At 38.3% G+C, this 27995-nt stretch overlaps 1 protein-coding gene across 1 annotated transcript; it reads right to left on the reverse strand.

Annotated features, from left to right (window-relative positions):
- Positions 1-363: 363 nt before the first annotated feature.
- LOC127436032 (guanine nucleotide-binding protein G(i) subunit alpha-1-like) lies at positions 364-27898 on the reverse strand. Its single transcript, XM_051689929.1, has 9 exons — positions 27440-27898; positions 16091-16133; positions 15276-15417; positions 14184-14341; positions 10802-10930; positions 4564-4693; positions 4081-4234; positions 3280-3487; positions 364-1361 (listed from the first exon to the last, which is right to left on the reverse strand). Exons 1-8 carry the CDS (start codon positions 27555-27557, stop codon positions 3297-3299), a joined length of 1065 nt encoding a protein of 354 aa, XP_051545889.1. The 5' UTR covers positions 27558-27898; the 3' UTR covers positions 364-1361; positions 3280-3296.
- Positions 27899-27995: the final 97 nt, after the last annotated feature.

A 27995-nucleotide genomic window follows, 5' to 3' on the forward strand; every position in this document is an offset into this window, starting at 1 on the left:
CCCAGAAAGTTTAAAGCTAAACTCTATTTTTAATGTACACTTTACTTTAAATGTACACTTATTTTACACAAAACATACTCGGTCAAAAACAAATGTGAATTTGTGCAGTATTCATTAACACGTCTTTAAAAAGGCCAATCAGGCACAGGTTTAGACCAATAAAATAGGACATTAGTGAATGTTAATATTTATAGATTTTGTATAGTAATGATTCTCTCAATTAAGGTTAAAAAAATAAAAAATAAATCCCTTGACACAAATACATATCAGGGTGCTGCCATTTCAACAGCATTTTTATAAGCAAAATAGTGGATATTAGTCAACATTTGTTTCCATCAAATGAGAACTGACCTTTTATGGATGTGAAGTTTAAAACCATTTTAATTGATCATACACATTACTGTCCGAAAATACATCTGCACTTTTCCTGTGGTTTTCCACCACACATCACATTGTACAGGTGGTTGAATTATGCGTTACATAACATGGATTATATGGACCTAGTGCAAAGGAAATGTGTTATTGGAATTCAGAAGAGTAAAAGCCTTTGGTCCCTTTGATAAAAAAAGAAAAAAGAAAAAATGGTTTCCTTTGATCAATAAAATCCCTTTATAAAACACACAATATGCTGTGACCTTTTTCAGAATTCTCCATTAAACAGTTCATGAGTTGCAGGTGCAGAGGGCCAAATTCATTAGCAAACGCGAGTCTCACCACAGTTTTTCCATCATTCTAATCGCAGGCAAATCTAACATGCACACGTTGTCCTTGTATGATGGCTGTACTCAGATCAGCAGAAAGCTTCACATATAAATGCTCCAAAATAAAATATTCTGGGCACACGAGGCGGCGATGTACATTTCAAAGACCTAAATGCTCTGATTTATCCCCTTCAAGTTCACAGCTCTACGATCACCGACAATTGTTTGGTCTTAAAATTCTCATGTATTCCACGTCTATTCATTGTACTAGTGAAAATGTTTTCATGATAACATTGTGGATAAATAGCAAGTGTCTCTTATTTAATTTAGTTGAGCACTGCAATATTAACTGCAAATGAAAATGCAATGCACATGACCTTAATATTCATAGTAGAGACAGAACATTTTTCCCCAAAAACCCTTAGAGTGAAAATTATCCTTTACAAAGTATCTGTAAAGCAAAAACCTAAAAACTGAAAAATTCAGCAACAATGTCAGTTGTACAAATATTTTACATAAAAAGGCTTTTTTTTTCTAAAAATGTTAAAATATTCAGAAAACATAAATAAAAAGTTAAGTAATGCATTCAACATTCATGTTCATGGTTGACTCTCCTCTCGCTCTGGTTCTCCCAAAGATTTCCCATCAGGCTGCTCGACACTACAGTGAAAGACAGATAAAAATAAAAAAAAATTAAAAAATTAAAAAAAGTTTTTAAAAACAATTTTACCAAAAATACAATAACATTTATTTATTAATTGAAAGTTTGACTTTTTCAAGACTAAAGCAGCTAGTATGGATTACTTACAGTTGAAGTCAGAAGTTTACAATTTTTTTTAACCACTCCACAGATTTCATATTAGCAAACTCTAGTTTTGCCAAGTCGTTTAGGACATCTACTTTGTGCATGACATGAGTAATTTTTCCAACTATTGTTTACAGACAGATTGTTTCACTTTTAATTGACTATTTCACAATTCCAGTGGGTAAGAATTTTACATACACCAAAGTTAACTGTGCCTTTAAGCAGCTTGGAAAATTCCAGAAAATGATGTCAAGCCTTTAGACAATTAATCAATTAGCTTCTGATAGGAGGTGTACTGAATTGGACGTATTTTAAGGCCTACCTTCAAACTCAGTGCCTCTTTGCTTGACATCATGTGAAAATCAAAAAAAATCAGCCAAGACCTCAGGAAAAAAAAAATTGCGGACCTCCACAATTCTGGTTCATCCTTGGGAGCAATTTCCAAATGCCTGAAGGTACCACGTTCATCTGTACAAACAATAGTATGCAAGTATAAACACCATGGGACCACGCAGCCATCATACCGCTCAGGGAGGAGACGCATCTGTCTCCTAGAGATGAACATAGTTTGCGAAAAATGCAAATCAATCCCAGAACAACAGCAAAGTTCCTTGTGAAGATACTGGAGGAAACAGGTTGACAAGTATCTATATCCACAGTAAAACGAGTCCTATATCGACATAATCTGAAAGGCTGCTCAGCAAGGAAGAAGCCACTGCTCCAAAACTGCCATAAAAAAAGCCAGACTACAGTTTGCAAGTGCACATGGGGGCAAAGATCTTTTTGGAGAAATGTCCTCTGTTCTGATGAAACAAAAATTGAACTGTTTGGCCATAATGACCATCGTTATGTTTGGAGGAAAAAGGGTGAGGCTTGCAAGCCGAAGAACACCATCCCAACCGTGAAGCATGGGGGTGGCAGCATCATGTTGTGGGGGTGCTTTGCTGTAGGAGGGACTGGTGCACTTCACAAAATAGATGGCATCATGAGGAAAGAAAATTGTGGCTATATTAAAGCAACATCTCAAGACATCAGCCAGGAAGTTAAAGCTCGGTTGCAAACGGGTCTTCCAAATGGACAATGACCCCAAGCATACCTCCAAAGTTGTGGCAAAATGGCTTAAGGACAAAGTCAAGGTCTTGGAGTGGCCATCACAAAGCCCTGTCCTCAATCAGATTTGTGGGCAGAACTGAAAAGGCGTGTGCGAGCAAGGAGGCCTACAAACCTGACTCAGTTACACCAGTTCTGTCTGGAGGAATGGGCCAAAATTCCAGACACTTATTGTGAGAGGCTTGTGGAAGGCTACCCAAAATGTTTGACCCAAGTTAAACAATTTAAAGGCAATGCTACCAAATACTAACAAAGTGTATGTAAACTTCTGACCCACTGGGAATGTGATGAAAGAAATAAAAGCTGAAATAAATAATTCTCTCTACTATTATTCTGACATTTCACATTCTTAAAATAGTGATCCTAACTGACCTAAGACAGGGAATGTTTTCTACAATTAAATGTCAGGAATTGTGAAAAACTGAGTTTAAATGTATATATGTAAACTTCTGAATTCAACTGTATGCAGTACTTTATTCATTTTGCAGATTTGCATCCTGAGTCCCATTCACTTTTATTATATGGAAAAGAGTGGCTTGTACATTCTTCAAAATTTCTCTGTGTTTCACGGAAGAAAGTAATACAGGTTTGAAGCAACATGAGAATGAGTAAATTAATTTTCATTTTTGGGTGAACTATTCCTTTAATAGAGTTCCTGCTCACCAGCGTGTTGGCTTAACTTAGAAGAGCCCACAGTCTTTGAGGTTGTTTTTGATGATGACATCGGTGACGGCGTCAAAGACAAACTGCACATTCTTTGTATCAGTGGCGCAGGTGAAGTGGGAGTAGATCTCTTTGGTGTCCTTCCGCTTATTCAGGTCCTCAAACTGACACTGAACATAGGCGGCTGCATCCTCATACGTGCTGGAACCTTGTAGAGGGAGTTTTACACAATTAACATTTCTTTTTTTCTCCCCTTTTTTCTCCCTAATTTGGAATGCCCAATTCCCAATGCACTCTAAGTCCTCGTGGTGGCGTAGTGACTCGCCTCAATCCGGGTGGAGGATGACGAATCTCGCAGCCTCCGCATCTGAGACCGTCAGTCCACACATCTTATCACGTGGCTTGTTGAGCGCTTTACCGCGGAGACATAGCACGTGTGGAGGCTCACGCTATTCTCCGTGGCATCCATGCACAACTCACCAAGCACCCCACCGAGAGCGAGTACCACATTATAGCAACCACGAGGAGGTTACCCCATGCGACTCTACCCTCCCTAGCAACCGGGCCAATTTGGTTGCTTAGGAGACCTGGCTGGAGTCACTCAGTATGCCCTGGATTCGAACTCGCGACTCCAGGGGTGGTAGTCAGCGTCTTTACTCACTGAGCTACCCATGCCCCCCAATTAACATTTCTTACACACACAGACAACTATGAACATTTGTGACAGAAAAAAAAAAAATATACATCCGAGATGATATAGTCAGCTATCAATTTGATTCAAAGATTTAAAGCTGCTCATACCGGCATACTCTGGGAAACAAATAGTAAGTGGGCTTTTCCTGATCTTATCCTCAAACAGATCCTTCTTGTTGAGGAACAGGATGATGGAAGTGTCTGTGAACCACTTGTTGTTGCAGATGCTGTCAAACAGCTTCATAGCTTCATGCATTCGGTTCTGTTGCCCAAAGAAGAGAAAAAGAAACCAAAATACTGATCAGTAACTTTGCACTCACAGGTATATCGAAATTTTTGTCCAATCAAATGCCCTCTAGAATGACTTTCCCTTAATACCACCAACTTCTGAATAGCAATAGTAATCAGCAATTCATGTTCATGGCTGTGATGTTAACTTAAGGCTTTTGGCCATTAAAAAAATAAATAATTATGAGCTATGTCCCACCCCAACTACAAATTTCAATAGGATATACGTCAACACAGCAAAGAAAACTGCGTCAGTCAACACTGACACTCATCAATGAGTGTGTTTGAGGTTTAAGCGCTCACCATTTCCTCATCCTCAGCCAGGACAAGGTCATAATCGCTGAGAGCCACACAGAAGATAATGGCGGTCACACCCTCAAAGCAGTGGATCCATTTCTTCCTCTCAGACCTCTGACCGCCCACATCAAACATTCTGAAAGTAGAGATGTTGTGAGTGGTGAGATACTCTCTGGAATATTCACACTTAAGCACTGAAAAGTATCAGCCCCATAGCCCTTTTCCACTGAAATTGCTATGGTTCTCGTGCTGAGCCCATACACAAACATGGTGCATCAGTTTGTGTGTACACCTTTTACTTCTGTTTTTGAGAACATATTTAAACATACAGAGAAATGCAATCCAACGTTATTACATTGATTAACAAGATTGCTAGAAACGACATCAAAGCTCAAGACAACAAGTAACGTAATTCCATTATTTTGTAACTTTTTAATGCAGCTTAACTTGCTTAGTTCTATAAAGTGTAACAGTGGAATAGTTATTAACACTGGTGTTGCAGATGGTTATATTTAGATTTTTGCCATAGCGTATAATATTATGTTTACGTCTTGATTGAGAATCCCACCGGTGCCGCGATCTACTGAACTACAAGAGTAGCTCGTCAAAAATCCCCTTACTAAACAAAACAAATGCACAAAATAAGATGAGAAGAGTGTAAGGAAAGCTAAAAAAGTTTGCAAATCTAATAACTTACTGAGATCAGCTTCAGAACATCGGCATGCATAATTTCTTGCTGTATCTCTTCATAGTCTCTTTTTTTTTCTCTGTGGAATCTCTCTAGTTTTTAATCATGGATCTCTATAGAAGACCATTTCTCAAGTAGAGTGCTCGTTCCATCCGCGTTTCCAAGGTTTTTTTATTGTTGTTTTAAAGTGATAAAGTACTCCTTGCTGCTGATGGTAGTTACTGTTGTTGTTATTAAAACCTGTGATGAAACATTATCCCGCCCCCTGACGTAATCGGTTACTGCGTAGTGACCAGCAAGCTTTTGAGATCGGTGCGGAACCAGTTATTCCGCCCCAGAACGGCCTTTTACGCAGTTGAAAAGCGCAGAACAGTTTGACCATGTACACTGGCCCAGGAACCCACCCCCGAACCATGTTGGTGGAAAAGGGCTATCAGACACCACACCCACAGGCCACCCACAGTCTAATGTAAATTGCACTGACAATTCGCCAGTTCCAATCTGATTGGCTGCATTTACTCAAATTATTTCTCATCAGTCCGTTTGGAAACAATGTTGAGTCAAGGTGATAACGGGTTGATACAATGAGCACTTTTTTTTTTTTTTTTGTAATTAACATTTTTATTGATTCATGTGCATATGACAGTGGAAAAAAACTCCACATATATATAATGAATCAACATTTTACATTTAAACCCTACTAATACAATCCCACCCTGATCCCTAACGAACACCCCTGTGGTCTCATATAACATGCACACAATCCCAAAAAATAAAAAAATAAAATATATACACTATATTGCCAAAAGTATTCGCTCACCCATCCAAATAATTGAATTCAGGTGTTCCAATCACTTCCATGGCCACAGGTGTATAAAATGAAGCACCTAGGCATGTAGACTGCTTCTACAAACATTTGTGAAAGAATGGGCCGCTCTCAGGAGCTCAGTGAATTCCAGCGTGGTACTGCGATAGGATGCCACCTGTGCAACAAGTCCAGTCGTGAAATTTCCTCGCTACTAAATGTTCCACAGTCAACTGTCAGTGGTATTATAACAAAGTGGAAGCGATTGGGAATGACAGCAACTCAGCCACGAAGTGGTAGACCACGTAAAATGAGAGCGGGGTCAGCGGATGCTGAGGTGCATAGTGCGCAGAGGTCGCCAACTTTCTGCAGAGTCAATCGCTATAGACCTCCAAAGTTCATGTGGCCTTCAGATTAGCACAAGAACAGTGCATAGAGAGCTTCATGGAATGGGTTTCCATGGCCGAGCAGCTGCATCCAAGCCATACATCACCAAGTGCAATGCAAAGCGTCGGATGCAGTGGTGTAAAGCACGCTGCCACTGGACTCTAGAGCAGTGGAGACGCGTTCTCTGGAGTGACGAATCACGCTTCTCCATCTGGCAATCTGATGGACGAGTCTGGGTTTGGCGGTTGCCAGGAGAACGGTACTTGTCTGACTGCATTGTGCCAACTGTGAAGTTTGGTGGAGGGGGATTATGGTGTGGGGTTGTTTTTCAGGAGCTGGGCTTGGCCCCTTAGTTCCAGTGAAAGGAACTCTGAATGCTTCAGCATACCAAGAGATTTTGGACAATTCCATGCTCCCAACTTTGTGGGAACAGTTTGGGGATGGCCCCTTCCTGTTCCAACATGACTGCGCACCAGTGCACAAAGCAAGGTCCATAAAGACATGGATGAGCGAGTTTGGTGTGGAAGAACTTGACTGGCCTGCACAGAGTCCTGACCTCAACCCGATAGAGCACCTTTGGGATGAATTAGAGCGAAGACTGTGAGCTAGGCCTTCTCGTCCAACATCAGTGTCTGACCTCACAAATGCGCTTCTGGAAGAATGGTCAAAAATTCCCATAAACACACTCCTAAACCTTGTGGAAAGCCTTCCCAGAAGAGTTGAAGCTGTTATAGCTGCAAAGGGTGGGCCGACGTCATTTTAAACCCTATGGATTAAGAATGGGATGTTACTTAAGTTCATATGCGTCTAAAGGCAGGTGAGCGAATACTTTTGGCAATATAGCGTATATATATATATATATATATATATATATATATATATATATATATATATATACACACACACACACACACACACACACACACACACAAAAATAAATAAATAAAATAATAATAAACATACATGATTAAACTCTCCACATCCCCTCCCCGAGAGTCCCCCCAAAAAACTAAATATTTGCCCCACTTTTTAGCAAATAAGACCCTAAACCCCAGCCTTCTACTTACCGCCTCTTCAAATGCAGCTACCCTCCCCATTTCCACACAGCACTCCGAAAAAAGGGTGCTCCATTTGACTTCCAATGTCTTTAACATTTGTTGGAAATCAGGATTTTGCAGAAGGGATACATTAAGGCGCCAACTATATGATTTATTTTTCTCTATATGTGGCATCACCTCTAAACTCACCAGGGCGTGATCTGAGACTAAAATATTTCCAATTGAGCAGTCAATTAGGGATTTGGATATAAAAAAAAAAAAATCTATTCTAGAATAAATCTTATGGACTGATGAAAAAAAATGTATAGTCCCTACCGGATGGGTTCAAAAGTCTCCAAATATCCGAAAGACCAAGATTTTTACACATCCTGTGAAGCGTCAGTGTTGCTCTAGGGGGTTTACACACTTTTGCTTCACTATGATCAAGGACTGAATCCATCAAAAGATTAAAGTCTCCTCCCAAAATTATATCATGAGGGGTGACAGCGGTTTGCAGCATCCTTTCAAGATCTATAAAAAAGTCCTGATCATCAGCGTTATGTGCGTAAATATTAGCCAAAATCAGACTTTACCCTTGAATTTCAGATAAAACAATAATTACTCTTCCTAATTTATCTTTAGTCTGTTTGAGACATTTGAATTGTAGATGTTTATTAATCAATATAATGACTCCCTTGCTCTTACTTGAGCCAGCACTAAAGAAAACATGTCCACCCCATATCTTCCCAAATTTTTCAGACTCCTGCGGGGAGAGATGTGTTTCTTGAAGAAACACTATACATATTTCTTACGTTTAAGAAAAGAATAACCTTCCTTCTTTTTATGGGGTGCCCCAACCCATTTACATTCCATATGGAGAGAGATAGTACACTCATATTAACAACTGACATATTGACATAATAAAAAAAATAAATTGTGTGTGAAAAACAAAATTATGAAGACCATATTCCCCATTAGTGAAACAATCAACCTCCGAACATCCCCCGGAACAAAACAAACAGAAAAAAGAAAAATGTGCGCATTAACCCTGCGTACGAGAGCGCCAACTCTATTATGTCAATATGTCAGTTGTTAATATGAGTGTACTATCTCTCTCCACATGGAATGTAAATCCCTCCAAACTCAAAAGGTCCATGAACGCCCTCAAGCCCCCACGACAACTTTGCCATCGGATTGCTCAATTTTGCCTCACAAATTTGTGAGGCAAAATTACATAACAGAAAATACTTTGTGAAATAAACCCAGTTAATAGGAAGAATGAACATAAAAAATGTGTAGATTCATTCACAGAACTGTCTCAAGGATGTGATCTTCCACAAAACAAATTCCAGCCGATATAAAACCGTTCAGATTCCTCGGACAGACAAACGAATATTCAGTGAGCCAGCTGTTATGAGTTCAGTGGATGATGTAATCATTCCAATGTTCCGTAAAAAAAAAAAACTCAAAACAACTACAGCCAGCAGGAGGAATAAGCATGAAGAACGAACAGATTAATCCACAGCTGTTCCAAAGGAATGTTATTCAACAGAACAAGCTCCAGCCACTAGGCGGAACCAATACAAAAAGAAACAAAACCGGCATCCCGGTTCCCCGGATGATCGAGTCAATTCACTCGGAGGCTGCTTAAAATAATATACCATGACTTACACAATCCGTCAGCTTTATAAAAGACATCCTTTGTGTGAGCATGTAGATATTTTGCGGTCACCCGTAGTGTCCACTCTCAAACTGGCCGGGAACTTCAATGCAAATGTAATCTTCCATCAATGCAAAAGTTTCTTTAAGGAAAAGTGTTATTCACAAAACAAACTCCAGCTGCTCGGCGGCGCCAATGCAAAAAACCTAAAATGTCGCCCAGCTTCCTCAAGAGTAAGTACAGCGAGTCAGGCCCACTCACATGATAAACATCCAATGGTTTACTCAGACATTGATTCTATAAAAGATATTGCCAGATTTGGACATGTGAATACTTTGCGACCGTTTTTCATTTCTATTCTCAGTTTGGCCGGAAACAGAGAGCAAACAAGATCTTTTTCTGATGTAAGAATTTCTTACATTCCTTGAACCGATCACGTCAAACTCGCAAAGTCTGGGAACAAGAAAACATTATGGTTCTTCCAAGAAAGCTTCCCTTCATCTAGGAATTTCACCATATCTCTGCCCTCCTCATGCTCAGGAATTCCAACAATTTGAACATTATTCCTGCAGCTTCTATTCTCAAGATCTTCAAGCTTTTCAAGGAGATGTTCCAAATCAACTTTGGTCGTGGGTGGATTAGCGGTTATTTCCCTCTCCGAAGATTCCAGAAAATCGATTCGTTTTTCAACATCAGTCACTCTTGTACCTAACTCAATTTCCATCGCCGAAATCGATCAACGCATTACAGCGAGATCCTCCAAGTCAGCAAGAATCTTCGTCAACATCACCGACATGTTGGACAACTGACGCTGGATCTCCTCTCCCGCCGCGCCATCCAAATCGAGTCCCCAGTCTGTAGGCCTGTCGGGGCTTTCATCCTGAACACATAAGTGTCTTTTAATATCTCCAGAGCCTGAGGATTTTGACTTCTTTGCCATGTTTTGCAACAAAGGACAAATGTGTAACTGGGTGTATCAAATTTCACCAGATTATAACATGAGAATAATCGAAAATTCTGCAAAGTGCACAGAGCTCGTCGCTCACACGTCTGCTCCTTGCATGGCGTTACCCAAAACCCACAATGAGCACTTTTGAGCAAGAACTAAAATTTGAATTGCTAGTTGCATCAGTTTTTTTTTTTTTTTGTAGAATCGTTAGTGGAAACTGACGCGCCACTATTTGAATTCATTTTCCAGTGCTTTTCTATTATAATGTCAGATAACCCAGCACTTAAGCGGCAAGTAAAAACAAAACTAATTGTGGTTCGTTGTTTTACATGTCGGGTACTTCAGTGTTTTCCTGTCTAAGTGGGCAGTTCTTGGCCAGAGTAAGTTACAATGAAGATCAGACTTTTTGTCACAAGTCAAAATTCTGGCTATGCTAGACTACACACCAAATACACAGGAAATTGTGGTTAATAACGGTTTAAGATAATATGTGTACTTCTGATCAGACACAATATCACTTATCTGATGCAGTGTATAAACTGTTTTCACCTTACATTTTCAACTCAAATGAGGAACACAACAATCATGCCCACATTAAACATTGTTACATAATTTCCTCTCTCACACATACAGCACATCTTAGAAAAATCTGTGAATTTTAATATCAGATTTCCAGCTGAAAGTGTGCAGGCATTTCAATTACAATGGCAGCACTCACTTGAAGTGAAGATCTTTGAAGGTGAAGTGGGTCTCCACAATACCAGTAGTCTTCACCCTGGTCCTCAGGACATCTTGCTGAGTGGGGACGTAAGAAGCACTGGATATTCTGTCCAAGTCATTCAGGTAGCTAGAAAGCAGGAGCACAATTTTTAACCCAAATCAGTCATTTTAATCCAAAGGTTGGAATGAGTTGTTCAATTTCAGAATTCAGGATCAATTTAGTGATTTAAATTAACTGAATTAATCAAAGGAACTGAACTGAATTCAAATAAATTGAGTGATGTTTACCTTGACTGCACTGTAAGTCGCTTAGGATGAAAGCGTCTGTTAAATGCATAAATGTAATTTAGGCTGCTCACCTGGCAGAACATAATTAGGCTTGACCATACACTCAATCTAGTAACATTGCTTATGTTTTGTGGAGACCATATATATTCATTTTACTTTGATCTTTTTAGCCCAGCCAGTCTAGATGCATCCCACCTTTATTATACGAGTTTCCATAGAAATCTCTATGGTAAATGTCTAGTTTGTCTGGGCTGAATGCAAAAGGTACAGTTTTGCTGCATGCTTTGAGAACACATGACAAATTTGCTTTTTTTTTTTTTTTTCTGCTTAAAGCATACTTGAATGCTGAGCCCAGGGTATCTGCAGGTTTGAAGGAATGAAATTTAAGACTTGAGGCCAAATAAAAGAAACATTTACATTTAAGATTAAATAATTAATTAGCTGGTAAATACAAAACCACTGAGGCTAATTGGATGTCTCTGGACATGATTTTTATATTTTATTGTGCATTTATGTATTTTCTTTTTTAAAGAAATTTTTTTGCATTTTTATTGTGCAATATGTGTTTTCTTTTCTCCCTAATTTGACATGCCCAATTCCCAATGCGCTCTAGGTAATCGTGGTTGCGTAGTGACTCGCCTCAATCCAGGTGGCGGAGGACGAATCTCAGTTGCCTCCGCGTCTGAGACCATCAATCCACGCATCTTATCCCGTGGCTTGCTGAGCGCGTTACTGCAGAGACCTAGCGTGTTATATAATAGCCCATGCTATTCTCTGCGGCATCCACAGACAACTCACCACGCGCCACACCGAGAGCGAGAACCACATTATAGCGACCACGAGGAGGTTAACCCAACGTGACTCTACCCACCCTAGCAACCTTCTGACTGTCTCAGAAGTGGAGGCAACTGAGGCTTGTCCTCCACCACCCGGATTGAGGTGAGTAATCGTGCCACCACGAGGACCTACTAAGTAGTGGGAATTGGGCATTCAAAATTGGGAGACAAGAATGCATGTAGCCTATATTGTGACCCTTCTCTTCAGCAAGACGTGATGCAATAGACCAATGCTTTGGCAATGTCACCGCTTATGTCAAACACAGAACTGGTGGCAAAAACCATGCGCAAAAGTTCACTTTTATCAGATTACGTTGTTGAAAAATGATTCTGAGGGCTCTCGTCGACTGCTGTGGCTTCAAGCCATCAACAGAGCTGACTGGACTGAGGAGATCATTTCATCGTACAACTTTGCATCAAACATTTATAGCGAATATGATTACATGTTTGTTATTAACTCATTTCATTATAGCAATTGTATCGCTAAGGACATGTTTGTATTTATGATGGTTTTGTGACATACTTTCATTTAATCATCTAATCTGTCAAATGTAACAACAGTCAGCGGGCTTTCTGCCACCACTTACTGCGCATGTGCTGACATTTTTGTAAACAAAAGGACTGGTCTATAGACCTTATGCACAGTAGCGCCATGTTTGCTTTTTAATGGGAATGGAAACGAGGCTGTGAGGGATAGACTTACCATCTCTTCAATGGCATGCACAGTATAAAGCTGTTAAAAGCTCATAAATCCCATCTGATTTTCCACAACTCATGCAAATATTTTCAATGTTTTGTTCACGGAACGATCCAAAAACACTTTAAACTGCAGTACAGCTCATTGAAGAGACTGTACATCTATCCATCAAAGATGGCGCTGCTGTGAATAAGGTCTAGCATGTGCTGAATAAAATTAATATATTTTTTTCTTGGCAGATGCCTTTAACAAATACTTTAACAGGTAGTTAAAGGGCAGTTCATTTAAAAATAAAATTTCTATCTTCACTGCTCACCCTTGAGTCTGTATGAATTTTTCTCTGATGTGGAACAAAAAAGGAGATGTTAAGCAAAACGTTTAGTCTCATTCACTGTTACTGCATCTTTTTTCATTTAATGAAAGTGAATGGTGACTGAAACTCCCCAATATCTCCTTTCCACTGAAATAAGAAAGTCATACAGGTTTGCAACAGCATGAAGTGATGACAATTTTCATTTTTGTGTGAAATATCTCAAGTAAAAGTCAAAACTCTGTTTAAAGTTGACAAGATGTACTGAAAATGTTAACAGATTAAATTATGAAAGAACTGTGCTGCATAATTAGTTATGATGTATATTGAAATCAGATTATATACCAATATTAAAAATAGATCATATATATTATTAAATATATATTATATATATTATTAATATTATATTTATAATATTATTGTTTTGTATATTATTACAATAAAATTAAAAATGGACTGATTCAGATAGCAGAGAAAATACCTGTATGTGACAGATCTAGAGAGATGGAGATGAGAGATGTAACAGGTGTAACTCTGCAGCCGAGTAGTTCTGTTAGCTTTACAATTATTGTCAAAAGATTATGTAAAATAAGGAAGTGCCACGATTTGAAAGGCGTCAAAAGACCGCTCCAACCTCGCGCGCTGCAAATTGCAACGTTGACAGCTTTGTCGATTATAAGCAGGGGCGATAGTGTTAGCAAATCCCTTGCTTACAGAGATGCAGAATAATGGCATTTGCATTTCAGATTAATGGGTTTATGAAGGTTTATACATGTGTAACATCTTTAAGTTCAGTAAAAATGTGCTTCCCTGCGCGCGCTCACACTAAACTCAAGCGTCAGAGCACCAGAGAGAGAGAGAGAGAGGATTTTGACTCATGCAGATCCTGCTGTATTAAGCATCTCCTCTATTCACACCCCAAAATTTAAGACCTCAGCAAACAAAATTTAAGACTTCTTGTAATTTATGATGTTTAAGACTTTTTATGGCCTTCAATTTTAAATAGTAAAATGTAAGACTTTTTAAGGACCAGCGGGTACCCTGTGAGACATAATACATGAAATAACATTGATTATAACTCAGCTCAATATAAAACTAAATAAATCTGCATGGAATGAATGAGGCAACAAATGGTCAGTGGCCAAAATGTAAACAGGAGGAAGAGCAGGACTGTTGGGAGTGCAGAGGTCATTATGGGTTGGTATATAATGGGTTGGGTAGTGGAAGAGAGAGAAAGAGACAAACTCACTATGAGGCGGAGTCATTCAGCTGGTACTCTCTGGAGCGACTGAAACAAGCCTGCACTCCTGCATCCTTCCATAGTCGCTGGATGATTCCAGCCAGCTCCTCCGTCATGAATCCCTCATCCACAGAGCCAGCCAGAACAAACAGCTGCCTTGCATCATCCTGCCAGACAAGCCAATCAAATGCATCAAGAACCCATCTTCTCTTTATGATGTCAAAGAAGACTTCACATATACATTCACTGAGCACTTTATTAAGAACATTATGGCCCTAATGAAGTGGTCTTCTACTGTTGTAGCTCATCTACCTCAAGGTTGGATGTGTTGTGCATTCCGAGATGCTATTCTGCTCACTAAAATTGTACAGAGTGGTTATCCGAGTTACCATTGCTGCCACACAACTGGCTGATTAGATAGTCACATTAATAAGTAGGTGTACAGGTGTTCCTAATAAAGTGCTCAGTGAATGTAATATTCTTTGATGTTTCAGAATCTTTCCTTGCATGCTGTTGTCATTTATTCAAGTATTGCATGAATACAAATTCTAAGTGGGTTGGAATACATTCATCCTGTTTGCTTAAAGGAATAGTTCAGCAAAAAAATGTAATCCTGTTATTTACTCACCCCAACATCATTCCAAACCTGTATGGTTTTACTTTTTCCATGGAACACATAAGTAGATTCTTTTTTTAATCTTTATGCAGCTTTTTCCATACAACAACTATTCACAGTGACCATGTCTGTGCAGTTCCAAAAAGAAACGCACCAAAAAAAGCACCATAAAAGTAGCCTAACAGTAAGACAATTGCCTTGTGTGAGGAACAAACTAAAATGTAAGTTGTAATTCATTGATAATATTCCTTCCCACCAAAGTTTGCGCCTAGATTTAATAATGCCATGTCAACATTTTTGCATTCTAGATGCTAATTAGGCAGATGGGAAGATTATTTGTGAATAATGAATATGAGAGCTATTCTAAGTGAGAGTCAAAGAAAGAAAACAACAACAACATTTTGGTTTGGAATGAGATTATGGTGAGTGAATAATGACAGAAATATTTCTTGAATGGTACTTGACAGTATAACAGCAGCACTTACAGCCCGGGCACCATCTGCAAAGTCAATTTTGAGGCGGCCCATGGCCCTTATGATGGCAATGATGGACTGGATGGTGTTACTGTAGACCACCGCTCTGTACTGTTTACACTCCTCCTCTGAGTAGCCTGCCTCATGTATAATTCTATGGGAGAAAGATTTCAGGTTTTGAAGTTATAAGCTGATCTGATCCTCGATGTGAACTTGTTTATACAGTGTTCCAGCTGTATTCCAAAATACCCAATATATATATATATAAAATATCCAGTGTACGTAGCTACTATTTAAATCACCCATAGAGGTCAACTATTAACCTTAGTTTACATATCAGGGACAATAAAATCTAGAGGAAAAATGGTACTTAATTTGTATATTAAATTAGAATTTAAAGTAAATATTTTATTTTGTAACCATTTTATTAAAGCAATGAAGCACTGAGGGCTGTGCTATATCATAAATATAGTCATAGCTGAAGAGGTTGCTGCCATTCTGCTGAGCGTTATGCCTAACTATGCACTTTAGCCATTAATATACTCGCTAAATAGCACAGCCTTGAGTATCTTGTTTCTTAATTCTCAAGCCATTGTAACTGTGATGTTGTTGGTTTCGGTGATGGGAGCATTTTAGTGCTTCATGACAGTTTATGACTGACAAATGCAGGGGTGAGGTCCCCTACTAAGTCATGTCCATATTCAATGATTATGTAATGTGCACTGTCCAATGATACATAAACTGGCTTGTTTTGCATCAAGAGTGATTTCTAAATGGTTACAATACTAGTGACATATTATGATGATATAATAGGGGGTGAAACTTACTTCATCTGTTTGACAATTGTACTCTTCCCAGATTCCCCAGCCCCTGAGCGAGAGAGAGGGAGAAATAAAGTGTGTTAGCCAGATGGACACACACCCAAGCATTCCAGATATTTTCCTGCTCCACAAATGAGCATGAGGAACTGACTGCAAGAATAAAACATTCATTGCTCTTGCCATCACAGCAAAAGAATATCCCACTCAATCAGATACTGACATTTTAGTCTACTTCTTAAATCACTTCTCAATTCCTTCCTTTTGATTCCTCTTCAAAAGTAATAACTGGGTGGGACAAAGACCTATCAATTTAAGTCAGTTTAGGCTCTGAAAAAAAAAAAGTCTTACTCAGTCATCAAATGTAATCTACAAATCAAGACATATTGACATTTGTTTTTAAGGTATGAAATCCTAAACATTTAGTGTCCTATGATCTATTGAACATTGTTGCGAATTCTGCCGTTAAAAACGTGTCAGTTATTTATAGCCATCATAGATAAGGTTTTGTCGAAATTGCGAGAATAACTTGAGGTAGTCTTGGAAGCACCAGTAAGAATGGGTTGAAAATTATAAATCAGTAATATTTCACAATAATTATTTTCATTTTCCAACAAAACTTAACATTAAATGAAAAATATAGGATAGATATTTTCAGCAGATATAAAAACACATACATTTATCACCTCACACAACATTTCTACTACTCGTATGACAACACACAAGTAACAAAAAAGGGACATTGGAGAAACGGATGTCATGTAAAATGGCCCAAACAAACTAACCTCTCAATGAAACAGACACTATATTATGGGATACTTCTCTTAACTGTAACTGTATATTAACAACTGGAAAGCAAGAGGCAATAATAGCACCACTGATCTATAAAGAACTGTGTAGGTGTTAAACTTGAAAGGATTAATTAAACGCTACGTTGTTGTAATGGGATTACAGGCAGATCTCTGTAAACAGATTATACATGTCTAAGAACCATGCAGGTTTGAGCAAAACACAGCTGCTTGGAAATGACACAAAAACAAAAAGTCTTGCGGAATTGCTCGAGAACTTGAAACAATGTTTACTTAAGAAACCAGCAGCCTATTAATTTTTGCTGTGGTTTCGAAATTAGTATAGAGAATCAAAACATTACCTGACACTAGTACCGTTATTGACTACTGAAATTTTGGCATTACGATAACACTTTTCCACCATTGTTTCTCTTTGCGGAACCATGCTGTTTTGATTCGATCTATCTGGAACAGTTACGGTTTCTTTTTCCACCATGGTGCTGCAAAATCGGGATAAAAATTGACTAAATATTAAGCAACTTTTGGCAGTGTCACAACTGAAGAATAAAAACAGCCAGCCTACTCTAAAATTGTGCTGCTGGGCAATCCTAATGATTTTTGTTTAGAAGAATTAACATGTACAGTTGTGCTCAAAAGTTTGCATACCCTGGCAGAAATTGTGAAATTTTAGCATTGATTTTGAAAATATGACTGATCATGCAATAGGACTGATTTTCCATCTTTTTAAAGTTCCATTACCTTGTTACGCAGGTCTTTTGACAGTTCTTTTCTGTTCCCAATGGCTCAGTATCTAGCCTGCTCAGTGCATCCACGTGAGAGCTAAAAAACTCATTGACTATTTATACACAGACACTAATTGCAATTTAAAAAGCCACAGGTGTGGGAAATTAACCTTTAATTGCCATTTAAACCTGTGTGTGTCACCTTGTGTGTCTGTAACAAGGCCAAACATTCAAGGGTATGTTAACTTTTGATCAGGGCCATTTGGGTGATTTCTGTTACCATTATGATTTAAAAAGGAGCCAAAAAACTATGTGATAATAAATGGCTTCATATGATCACTATCCTTAAATAAAAGACAATTTATTTGCATGATCAGTCATATTTTCAAAATCAATGGCAAAATTTCACAATTTCTGCCAGGGTATGCAAACTTTTGAGCACAACTGTATATAAATGTTCAGGGGTCAGTATGGTACGTGGCTAGTTGACAGCAAGTCCGGGAACCTGCTCCGAAGGCACCGACATCCCGCCATGCATCACATTCCCATCTTCCGTGCAACATAAGTGAAATGAGGGGCTATGAACATATGCTCTTAGATGTAGAGGCTTGCAGATGTTTTTTCTAGAGCTGTCAGAATTAACGCATTAACCCATGAAATTAATTTTAAAAAGTTTAATGATTTAATTTCTCTTAATTGTGATTAACCCATTTACTTTGTAAAATACAGTATTAATACAGCGTTAACCAGCATAAACATTGGTTGGAAGAGCGGAACCTTTGTGATGTGTCCGCCCGGAGTCATTACACTGACACACACTTCACAACAGCGCTTCGTGTCAGTGATCAAATGGAGAAAGGAGCTCTAAATGCTATTTGATGTACAAAACAAGCCCAGACCGGACTTAGAAAGTATTTTTTAGCATATGTAAGGCACATATTAATTAACACTAGTGCCCGACCGATATACCGACTAGTTCTTTCAATTAGTCAACCTCCCAATTAAACTTTGGGAAATATTTAATGTTACTTGAATTGGTGCTATTTTAGTGCATTTCTATCTTTATACTGTGGAAGGCTCTGTTTGGAAAATGTTAACACATTATTTTGTTATATATTGTTTTGTTTTCTTTCCAAAGATGGAAAAAATGTATTTTGACAAGAAAAGAAGTATACAAAGGGTGCTGCTTATTTCTGAAATTGTGCATTCTTGTTTACTTTCCTTGCTTCCTTTCCTCGTTTCCTAGCTCCACCCTCTTAGGAAATGAGGATGGAGGAATCGAAGCAAGATCACTCACTCGTGACTTCAGACCATGTTTTTGCCCAGCTGCAGTACCTCGGCTTGCTTGCGGTTATGCTACTGAAACTTTATTAATACATTCATAATAAATGCAAATAATTCAAGATGCACTGCAAGGCTCCAGACTAAAAAAAATGACTAAGGAGCCATTGGCTCCTAAACTGAAACATTAAGGAGCCAAATGACTGTTTTTAGTTGCCAAATCACAGAATTGCTCGATTTAGATTGTGGTTCAGAAACATGACAAAGCAAAAGAAAAGGAAGACAACTGATAACCCATTAATCGGAGGTTTAATAAACAGTATACAGTATATAATTGAAAAGATAAGTTTGCATTCCCTTTTGTCTCAAATGTTCACACCCCTTTCATAATTTATACAAATAAGAGAAGATCTTTTATTTTATTTAATACTGCTCTTCACAATCTACATTACAGATATTTACATATAGTATGCATATAGTAGTTTGTTGTCTTCTTGAGCATCAATGAATGTGTGCACCTCATGTAATAGTTGTGAACAAGTCCCTCAATTGTCCTAAGTGTCAAAAGCTTGATCTCATATATATATGAATGCACACAACCTGACTGTTGCCAATGGCGACTAGATTTTAAATTATAGTCGCATTAAATTATTTTTGGTGGCATCTGCGACCATTTTAGTCGCAGTCTGGAGCCCTGCACTGTTGAAGTATGTGACAGTTATGGTTTATTGAAACTGTAAAGGTGAAACTTGAATTAAAACTATTGTACCAGATGTAAAAGGGAAGGAGAATTTAAGCATGTGTCAAGTGCTTAGGACAAAAAGTCTAGGATGCTCCAGTGCTTCCTCACTCAAATGCCCTCAGTAAACTTCCTCCATCCTCGATCCTCGCAATGCAATTTAAGAATTGATACGTTCTTCATGATGGCAGACTTTGATCGGGTTCCAGGTCACAGGCTCGAGGATGGAGGAGCGAGGAAACAAGGTTACACATTTTAAGAGATGAGAAGCACCCATAAAATTTCATTTCAAAATCTATGATTAATTGTGATTAACTACAAAAATTAATCGATTAATCACGATTAAAATTTTACATTTTTTAAAACGTTTTTATATATGGTACCACATTGTACTCATACTACTACTAAACTTTAGTTCTATTTTTCAATTTGCTTTTAAACATTTTATCTTCACGGACTAAATGGTCCCACAGTGCATGCTTCATATTTCCTTGTCATTCAGACTGAGGGGAAGACAGTGGTTTTCCTTAACAGCGCCCTCGTGTGCACGTAACATGCAATACATGTTAAACCCATCAAATTACCTCTCTATTGTTTCCTTAATTAACCTTTCGGTTAACTTAACTGATTGTACTAGTCAAACAAATTGTTAATGCCAGTTAATCGGTTAAACATCTACATCCCTAGTGCAGCAATGCAACGATGTAGGCATCTGAATTTTAGAGTTGTACTTTCATGAAATCTAAGTTTCTGAATACCTGCTTTGAATTTACAGTGACACGGCTCTAGGACTGTGCGATATGTCAAAAAAAAAAAGAAATCTAGATTTTTATCCAACTTATGGACGATTCACGATTCGATTTTTTCAACTTTTAAATGTACTCCAACATGAGTGTGTAAATGTAAAATAAATTACAATTTAATAAACCCAGATGTTCAGAAATAATAGAATAAGAAAACTGATAAATAATTCTTAACCAGTGTAGGTATTCATTTAATCTAAACCAAGTATATCTAGAAAGTTATCTAGAAATCAATATCTATAAATGATCAAGTTTATCTAGAAAGTACTCATTGTATATCAAACAATTTGTGTATATTCATAAATCCCTAAAGATAGAAACGTGCCCTCTAGCGGTTCATGCTGAGCAGCGCAGCAATATCAAATAAATTCTAATTCATTAGGCAAAGTTTGTCAAAATTATCGCTAGCCAAATTTTGGCTATAGATGCAGTACACTTGAAACACGTCACAGTACAAAGCAACAATTAGCAATCTATCTGAATCAACATGGCAAAAGGAGCGGCGGATGTTTGATTATCCCATATATATCCTCTCCATGATTTGAAATGAAGTGCCCATAACCGTCACGTATCCAATGCTTTTTTTATGGGTAAAAAGAAAAGACGACGAATGATGGTCAAAGCTGAGCTACAATCACATGGTGTACAATCGTTTTATTTCAGTCTCCATGTTGTTAACCTGTCACGTACAGTTGGAGTGCGCCACACACGTGCAGCTGATCAGATCGGGAGTGGCATTAAGACAAGTGCTATGAATTATTTTTCTCTTCCTTATTCAGCCTTTGGTGGATTTACAATGTAACTACAGCGTTTGCAATATTTTTGCAAAATCTCGAAGAAAAATTGTCAAAATGCAAATTAATTCTAATTCGAATTAATCTGATAAAAAAATAATAATAAATAAATAAATAAAATAATAATAAAAAAAAAAAGAAATCGCCCAACCCTACACAGCTCTTACCCTCAAAATTGAGCTCACAGTTTCCTATCCATCCAACCATTCCGTAGTTTGTAGGCACCCTTAAGCAAAAACACATCCTAGATGTAAATGCTGATCAGGCTCAGGTGAAGCCGAAACTAGACAAAATAGCTGACTAGTTGTCAGGGCAACCCACCAACTAGTCGATTCTGAAAATGTCGTTTTGCACAACTCTATATATATATATTTTATTTTTTTTACACCCAAGCTCAGGAAAAATTTAATCTCGCACTTGTTTAAATGGAGCTCCACCCTGCTGCAAGACTAGAGTTCACTCGTTTGCTAAACGAACGTTTCAATTAACCATCTCAGTTGTGGTTGAGAAGCTCCCTGCGGGAGAATGCTGCTCTCTCTTTCTTTCAGTCCCAGAACACAAACAGCAATTAGGCCACATCAGCATCTCTCACTCAGATTCAAATTCTAGTGTGAGGAGACCAAACACAGGAGTAATGAAGCCACCCCAGGGAACCCCCAAAAATCCCACAGGAGTTTATGAGAGCTTTTTAGTACCAAGTGTTCAACCAAACTAATAATCTTCTTCCAAAAAAAGGGTGGAAAGTTTTCTCAGAAGCAAATTTCAAAGTGTTTAAGATGGCTAATAACAGATTTAGTATAACAAAAGGACCAGAAATATCATGAAAACTGAAGTGAAAGATAAGACAAAACTGATGTTCAGCTCCAGATTTGGGGGCCTGGGTAGCTCAGCGAGTAAAGATCCTGACTATCACCCCTGGAGTCACAACATTTTGTGATCGGATCACAAAAAACATAAGAATGTGGTTAAAAACGCATGTGTCCACATCACATTGGAAGCGTAAATGCTAATCCATCCTGAATGCATCCTGGCAGCAGTGAAGCACCACCCTCACCTGTCAATCAACCGCTGCACTTAAACAAGAGTTTAAACTTTGTCGGTTATGAGTGCCTTTAAAAAGGAAATAAACGACCGATCTGAAAATGTAAAAAAGCGGATACATACACAATCATGAGAGCTTCACAGATCTTTTTAGCGTGTCTGATATCAATACAGATGACAAGCAGGAACATCTGAAGCTCCTTTAATATGGGTAAACCACAAAAACAATGGATAATTCTGCTTGACATGTTGCCTGAGCTTAAATTAAATTTCAACCACATCTGGGAGAAACAGCGTGCCATTTTTGAGCTTTCTTTGTCTTTTCTGACTTTGTTGCACTTTATTATCATGCAGTAACACACTGACAAAGTGACTGATGTATGTGGTCATGAAATCAGAGACCTTCCCAAATCCAAACACAAGTGGTCACAGGAGACACATTTAAGCAACCAGGTGTAAACAGCAATGTGTCTCACCTGACCACATGTGATCAGATCACCCGAGACGCATCATAATATGTGTAAACGGTCTCTGATTTGTTAAATCTCCTCTGTTGAAATCTGAAATCTCATCATTTTGCAACAGACTGCTGAGAACAGTAAATGAAATAAAAATTGCATTTCTTGTTTTTTAAATAATTTCCTCACAAGAAAGAATCATTAAAGGAACCATTAAGCATTCAGAATCATTAATGGAGGCATTAAGGAATCAGAATTGTTAAGAGGAATTGAAACTGCATGAATAACCTTTACACATGCAAATCTCAACACCATGACTCTTTGGTGTTCTGGGTAGTTGCCAGGGCCTTGCTATGCTGTTTCTAAGGGGTTCCGAGTGGCTTGAAGTACAATGCTATGTGAGTGTTTACTTACTGGTTCAAGTCAACATCAAATTCTGGTCTCTAGATATGGTTTGGTCCTTCCTTTAAAAGTCTATGGAATTATATTGCCATTTTATCTTTGCATAATCCATGTCCATTGCACAAATGGTGTGTGACAAATTATGAGCATAGGCCTATGTTCAAATTCACACAGCATTAGAACACAGTCAAGTTGACTCCCAAAGCACCAGTTTCACCTTTAGTTTAGTCTCCTGAGGCTTGAGTTTACAGTGCTGTAATTTGAACTAGCTCTTTGGTTACTGGGCAACCACCCACTGCTTGAGACACATGTGGTGATGATCACGCCATTTCAACATCAGATTTGAATATACCCAATGTGATTCTTATTCACTTTTGCAACCGAAAATTTTCTGGAAATATTTCTCTTTTCTGCACTTGTGAAACTCTGTAACAAACCTGGAGGTCTCCATTTGTCCCCTCTATACTCTAAACAGGATGTCCAGCCTGTTTTATAGCAACAATAAACACATGTGCTGATGATCCACAACACCAAAAAGCAAACAAACCCAAGAACGCAAAGCTTTGGAAGAGTGTGAGGCTCACAGACGTCAGATAATGAATCAGCACTGGAGGGAATCCAGTTAACTGGCTAATTGGACAGCCAATTCCCAATAGCTTGATGGAGGACATAAAACCTGTCCTTATGCCAACAAAGTACACAGCACAAGAAGAACAGGCCAATTGGTAAATGGCCAAGTTATACAATTAGCAAACAATGCCATGTCACATCTGAGAATTTAAATGAGGTTATTCTACAATACTGGATTAAATTGTCAGATCTAAGAAAAGAAAACTATTGGCCATATATGGCTTATTTCATTGCGCGGCAGTTAAAAAGTAGGGAAAATGGACACTCCAAACTGTACACAATGAATGTGGAAATCCTGCCTCCACAAGTTGAGAAAACCCGGTGTGAATGTAAACAAAGTGTCTACGTTCATGGGAGGCTGTGGAGTTTTCTCAGAAACAAATATTAATGTGTTGAGGCTACAGACACTATAAATAATACAAGCTTCCAGGATGATAAACAAATGTGTCAAATTCCAAATAGTTTGGCTTCATTAGTCATTGTCCTCCAGAATTCTTGTACAAAAATAGTGGAAAGCTACAGAAGAAACAAATGCAAAACAGGAATCAGAAACTGGAAAGCAAGTGGCCTATAAGCAAATCATAATGAATTTACAATTCTACAGCTTTAAAATAAAAAAAAAACAAAAAAACAAAAAACAAATGTGAACCAGAGATAATGCTTGCATACAGCAACTGTGTAAAGTAGAAGGACTTTGCAAATTAATAGGCCAATTCTCTTTGCCCAAGAGCAAAACCAAAGACTATAAGAGAGCTTTTTGGAATAAAACTAACAAACAATCAAAAAGTGTAAGGGGAATATAAGACATAGTTTAAATGCAAAAACAACAATACAGCTGGTCAAAAACACATTTTTCTTCAAAGCCACAAAATATTTTTCACATCTCCTCAATTCTGTTCTATTTCAAAAGCTCTTTAAGAAATAAAGGCTCAAGACGTTTGAATGGAGCCACCGTGAACGATTCATTCAGATTTAAAACTAGGACTGTGTCCGTACAATCAAATATCGATATATTGCAATACTTTTTCTAATGATATTGTATCGGTATTTATATTCAACTATGTGCATTTATATCATGTAAACACACAATAAAGTTGGCACACTGTTACTTCCAAATCAATTTATTGAGCTCACCAAGAGACAAAAACTACATGCTTTTCATCAGTCATCAGTAAATAACTGAAATATACCCAAATGAATTAGAATTGGAACTGATTCATAATCTAATCAAATGATGATATCGTCTACCACTCCTGGAGTCGTGAGTTCGAATCCAGGGTGTGCTGAGTGACTCCAACCAGGTCTCTTAAGCAACCAAATTGGCCCGGTTGCAAGGGAGAGTAGAGTCACATGGCGTAACCTCCTCGTGGTTAGGGTTGCAACGGTATGAGATTTTCACGGTATGATAACCGTCTCCAAAAATATCATGGTTTCACGGTATCGTGGTATACGGTATTACACAATTACTATTATCAGTTACAATGACCTTTAAAGGAGTGAAAACAGAAGGGTTTTTTTTATTTTTTTATTGAATAAACGCTTTATTATAACTGAAACTTGAAACCATTTTTTTCTCAATTGAAGTGTGTAAAAAAAAAAAAAAAGTCTCCCTTTTGAAAATAAAATAGAATAAATAAGAAAACTAAGAATTATAATAAACCAAATTATAAACATGATAAAAAAAATAGCATGTAACTATAACGTTATATAACTAAAGCACATTCGTTTACATGTTAGCATAGCATGTTAAATTAACTACTAAATGAAAACATCAGCTGTGTGAGCTTTTAAAGTAATGTCCTATGATTATTAACAATTAACATATACTGTAGGTGTGCAACCGCACAGCCAGACTGCTCCTGTCTGTACCTTTAACTCAGTGGTTCTCAACTGGTTTTGCTGCAGGACCCAGATTTTACATTGGAAATCAAGTGGTGACCTACCATAGTAAAAACATAACCTGTATTTAATGTATCCTGGGTCACATTTCCTTTTATGTCGAACAGTTTTGTTCATGGTTTTCAAGGACATACATCAAGTGACATTATTTTTGCTGTTGATGTCAACAAAAGTGACAGGACGTTTTCTCCCCCCCCCTTTTAATAATTGAAGAGCATAATTACTTACATGAGCCCATTATTATCCCGTTTGTTTCCTAATTTCAAACATAATTCAAACAGAACATCCATATTACACAGGAGGAAAGGCTCCTCATTACCATGGTTAGGTCAGTGTAGCTAGTCTTAAATAGCCTTTAGCTGATTGTGAGATTATCATTAAATCTGCCTCAGCAGTCTTAAATAGGCTATCACTTGGGCGGCTGCCAAAATATCTTCAATGGGAGAACCATGGCATTGTTCTTTCCCTGCTGTCCACGACCCAGTCTGAATAGACCAGTTGAGAAAAGTTGAGAAACACTGCTTTAACTCACACACACACTCACTTATGTCAGACCCCCTCGCCTCGCTTCTCTGACATTATCTCTGCTGCATGTGTGTGTGTGTGTGTGTGTGTGTGTGTGTGTGTGTGTGTGTGACGGCAGTCGAGGAGCAAAGGAGATAAGCATGCACAGGTGAGATTCTCCGTCCGGTTGCATTTTTTTCCTCAATACCGTAGATAAGCAAATGTACATGGTATGATAACCGTCAATTTTCATACCGTGGTATACCGTGAAACCAGTAAACTGCTGCAACCCTTCTCGTGGTCGCTATAATGTGGTCTACTCTCCGTGGGGCGCGTGGCGAGTTGTACCAAAGCTGCAGAGAGTAGCGTGAAGTCTCCACAGGCGCTATGTCTCTGCGGTAACAGGCTTAACAAGCCACGTGATAAAATGCGTGGGTCCTCCGTCATCCGGATTGAGGCGAGTCACTATGCCACCATGAGGACGTAGAGCACACTGGGAATTGGCCATTCCAAATTGGGGAGAAGATCTTAAAAAAAATAATAATAATAATTCTTATAATATCGTGATGTATCGCAATATTTCGAATCATGACACGCGTATTTTAATACGTATCGTATCGTGAGGTGTCAGGCGATACACAGCCGTACTTAAAACCTTCCAGATTCATGGGCTATAAAGAGCTAAATATTTCAGAGCAATCCTTTAAACCCATATAGTATCATGCACTCTGGCTAACCCTCAAAGTAACAAGCGGGTTCCTCCATATGCACAATCTTATTTATCATAATTGGATAACGATGTCGTTAATCTATCAGATCTGTCTCTGTAAATCAGACATATTTAGATTTAACTCTAGCCTTTTGTTGGCTGGATTATCAGAGAGCCGTTTGCTCCTAACTGGCCACTTAAAGAATATGCAAACCAGTATTGTGAAGAGGTCAAGGCCAAAATAAAAGCATGGCTTTTACATGTGCAGAGGGGGAAACGGTTAAATAAAAATTGTAAATATAATATAAGCGATTACCTCATCTGTAATCACACAGAAATATACGACACTATAAACAGTAATAGAAGATTGCAGTTGAGTGAATTAGCTTCACATGCTAGCTGAGAAAGCCAGCGCGGTAACTAACGACAAAAAGTATACGGAGTCCATAATTATGGGCTAAAATTATTTTATACATTCATACATCATTTGCATGTTATATCCTATCAGTATAATGTGATAAAGTCTCTCGTATTTACTTTAAAGTGAAGTGTGTTGTGCTAACTCACCGAGCAACAGCAGCTTGACCTCTCGCGACGCTTTCTCTCCATCATCCCGCAGATTTTTGTCTATAATTTTACTCCTCTCCTGGGCGCTCTTGTCGTCCGAGCTCAGGGTGCACCCCATGATTCAGGCGTTTAAAACGGTTTCCAACGATATAAGGCGTCAAAGGACCGAAAATATCATGCACAAGTGGTTCAAATGAGGGAGTTTTCCCAACTCACGCCCAACTCTTTTACTCACGCGCAGCCTCTTAAAACTCGAGTTTTCTTTTTAAGCGCTGGAGTTCCTAAAGTTAAAAAACATAAAAAAACAAAAAAAAACGGAGGATGTCAAAAATCAATCGAGCGCGCCTTGACCGCCATGCTTGATTAAAATAATAAAGTGATAAGTGAGTCTTTAACACCAAGTCTCGCGCTTTGCTTCTCCCAACGCTGTTGTTAAAGTGTTGAGCTGATCAGCCGAGTTTCCTGTTTCTTTTCATATATAAATCCCCCCTCCACGGACGCACGCGCGCACGAAACTGAGCCAAGTTCACTAACCTTCACTGTGCATTATTTTAAA

Source organism: Myxocyprinus asiaticus, chromosome 46 (assembly GCF_019703515.2).
Source record: "Myxocyprinus asiaticus isolate MX2 ecotype Aquarium Trade chromosome 46, UBuf_Myxa_2, whole genome shotgun sequence".
Lineage (NCBI taxonomy): Eukaryota > Metazoa > Chordata > Actinopteri > Cypriniformes > Catostomidae > Myxocyprinus > Myxocyprinus asiaticus.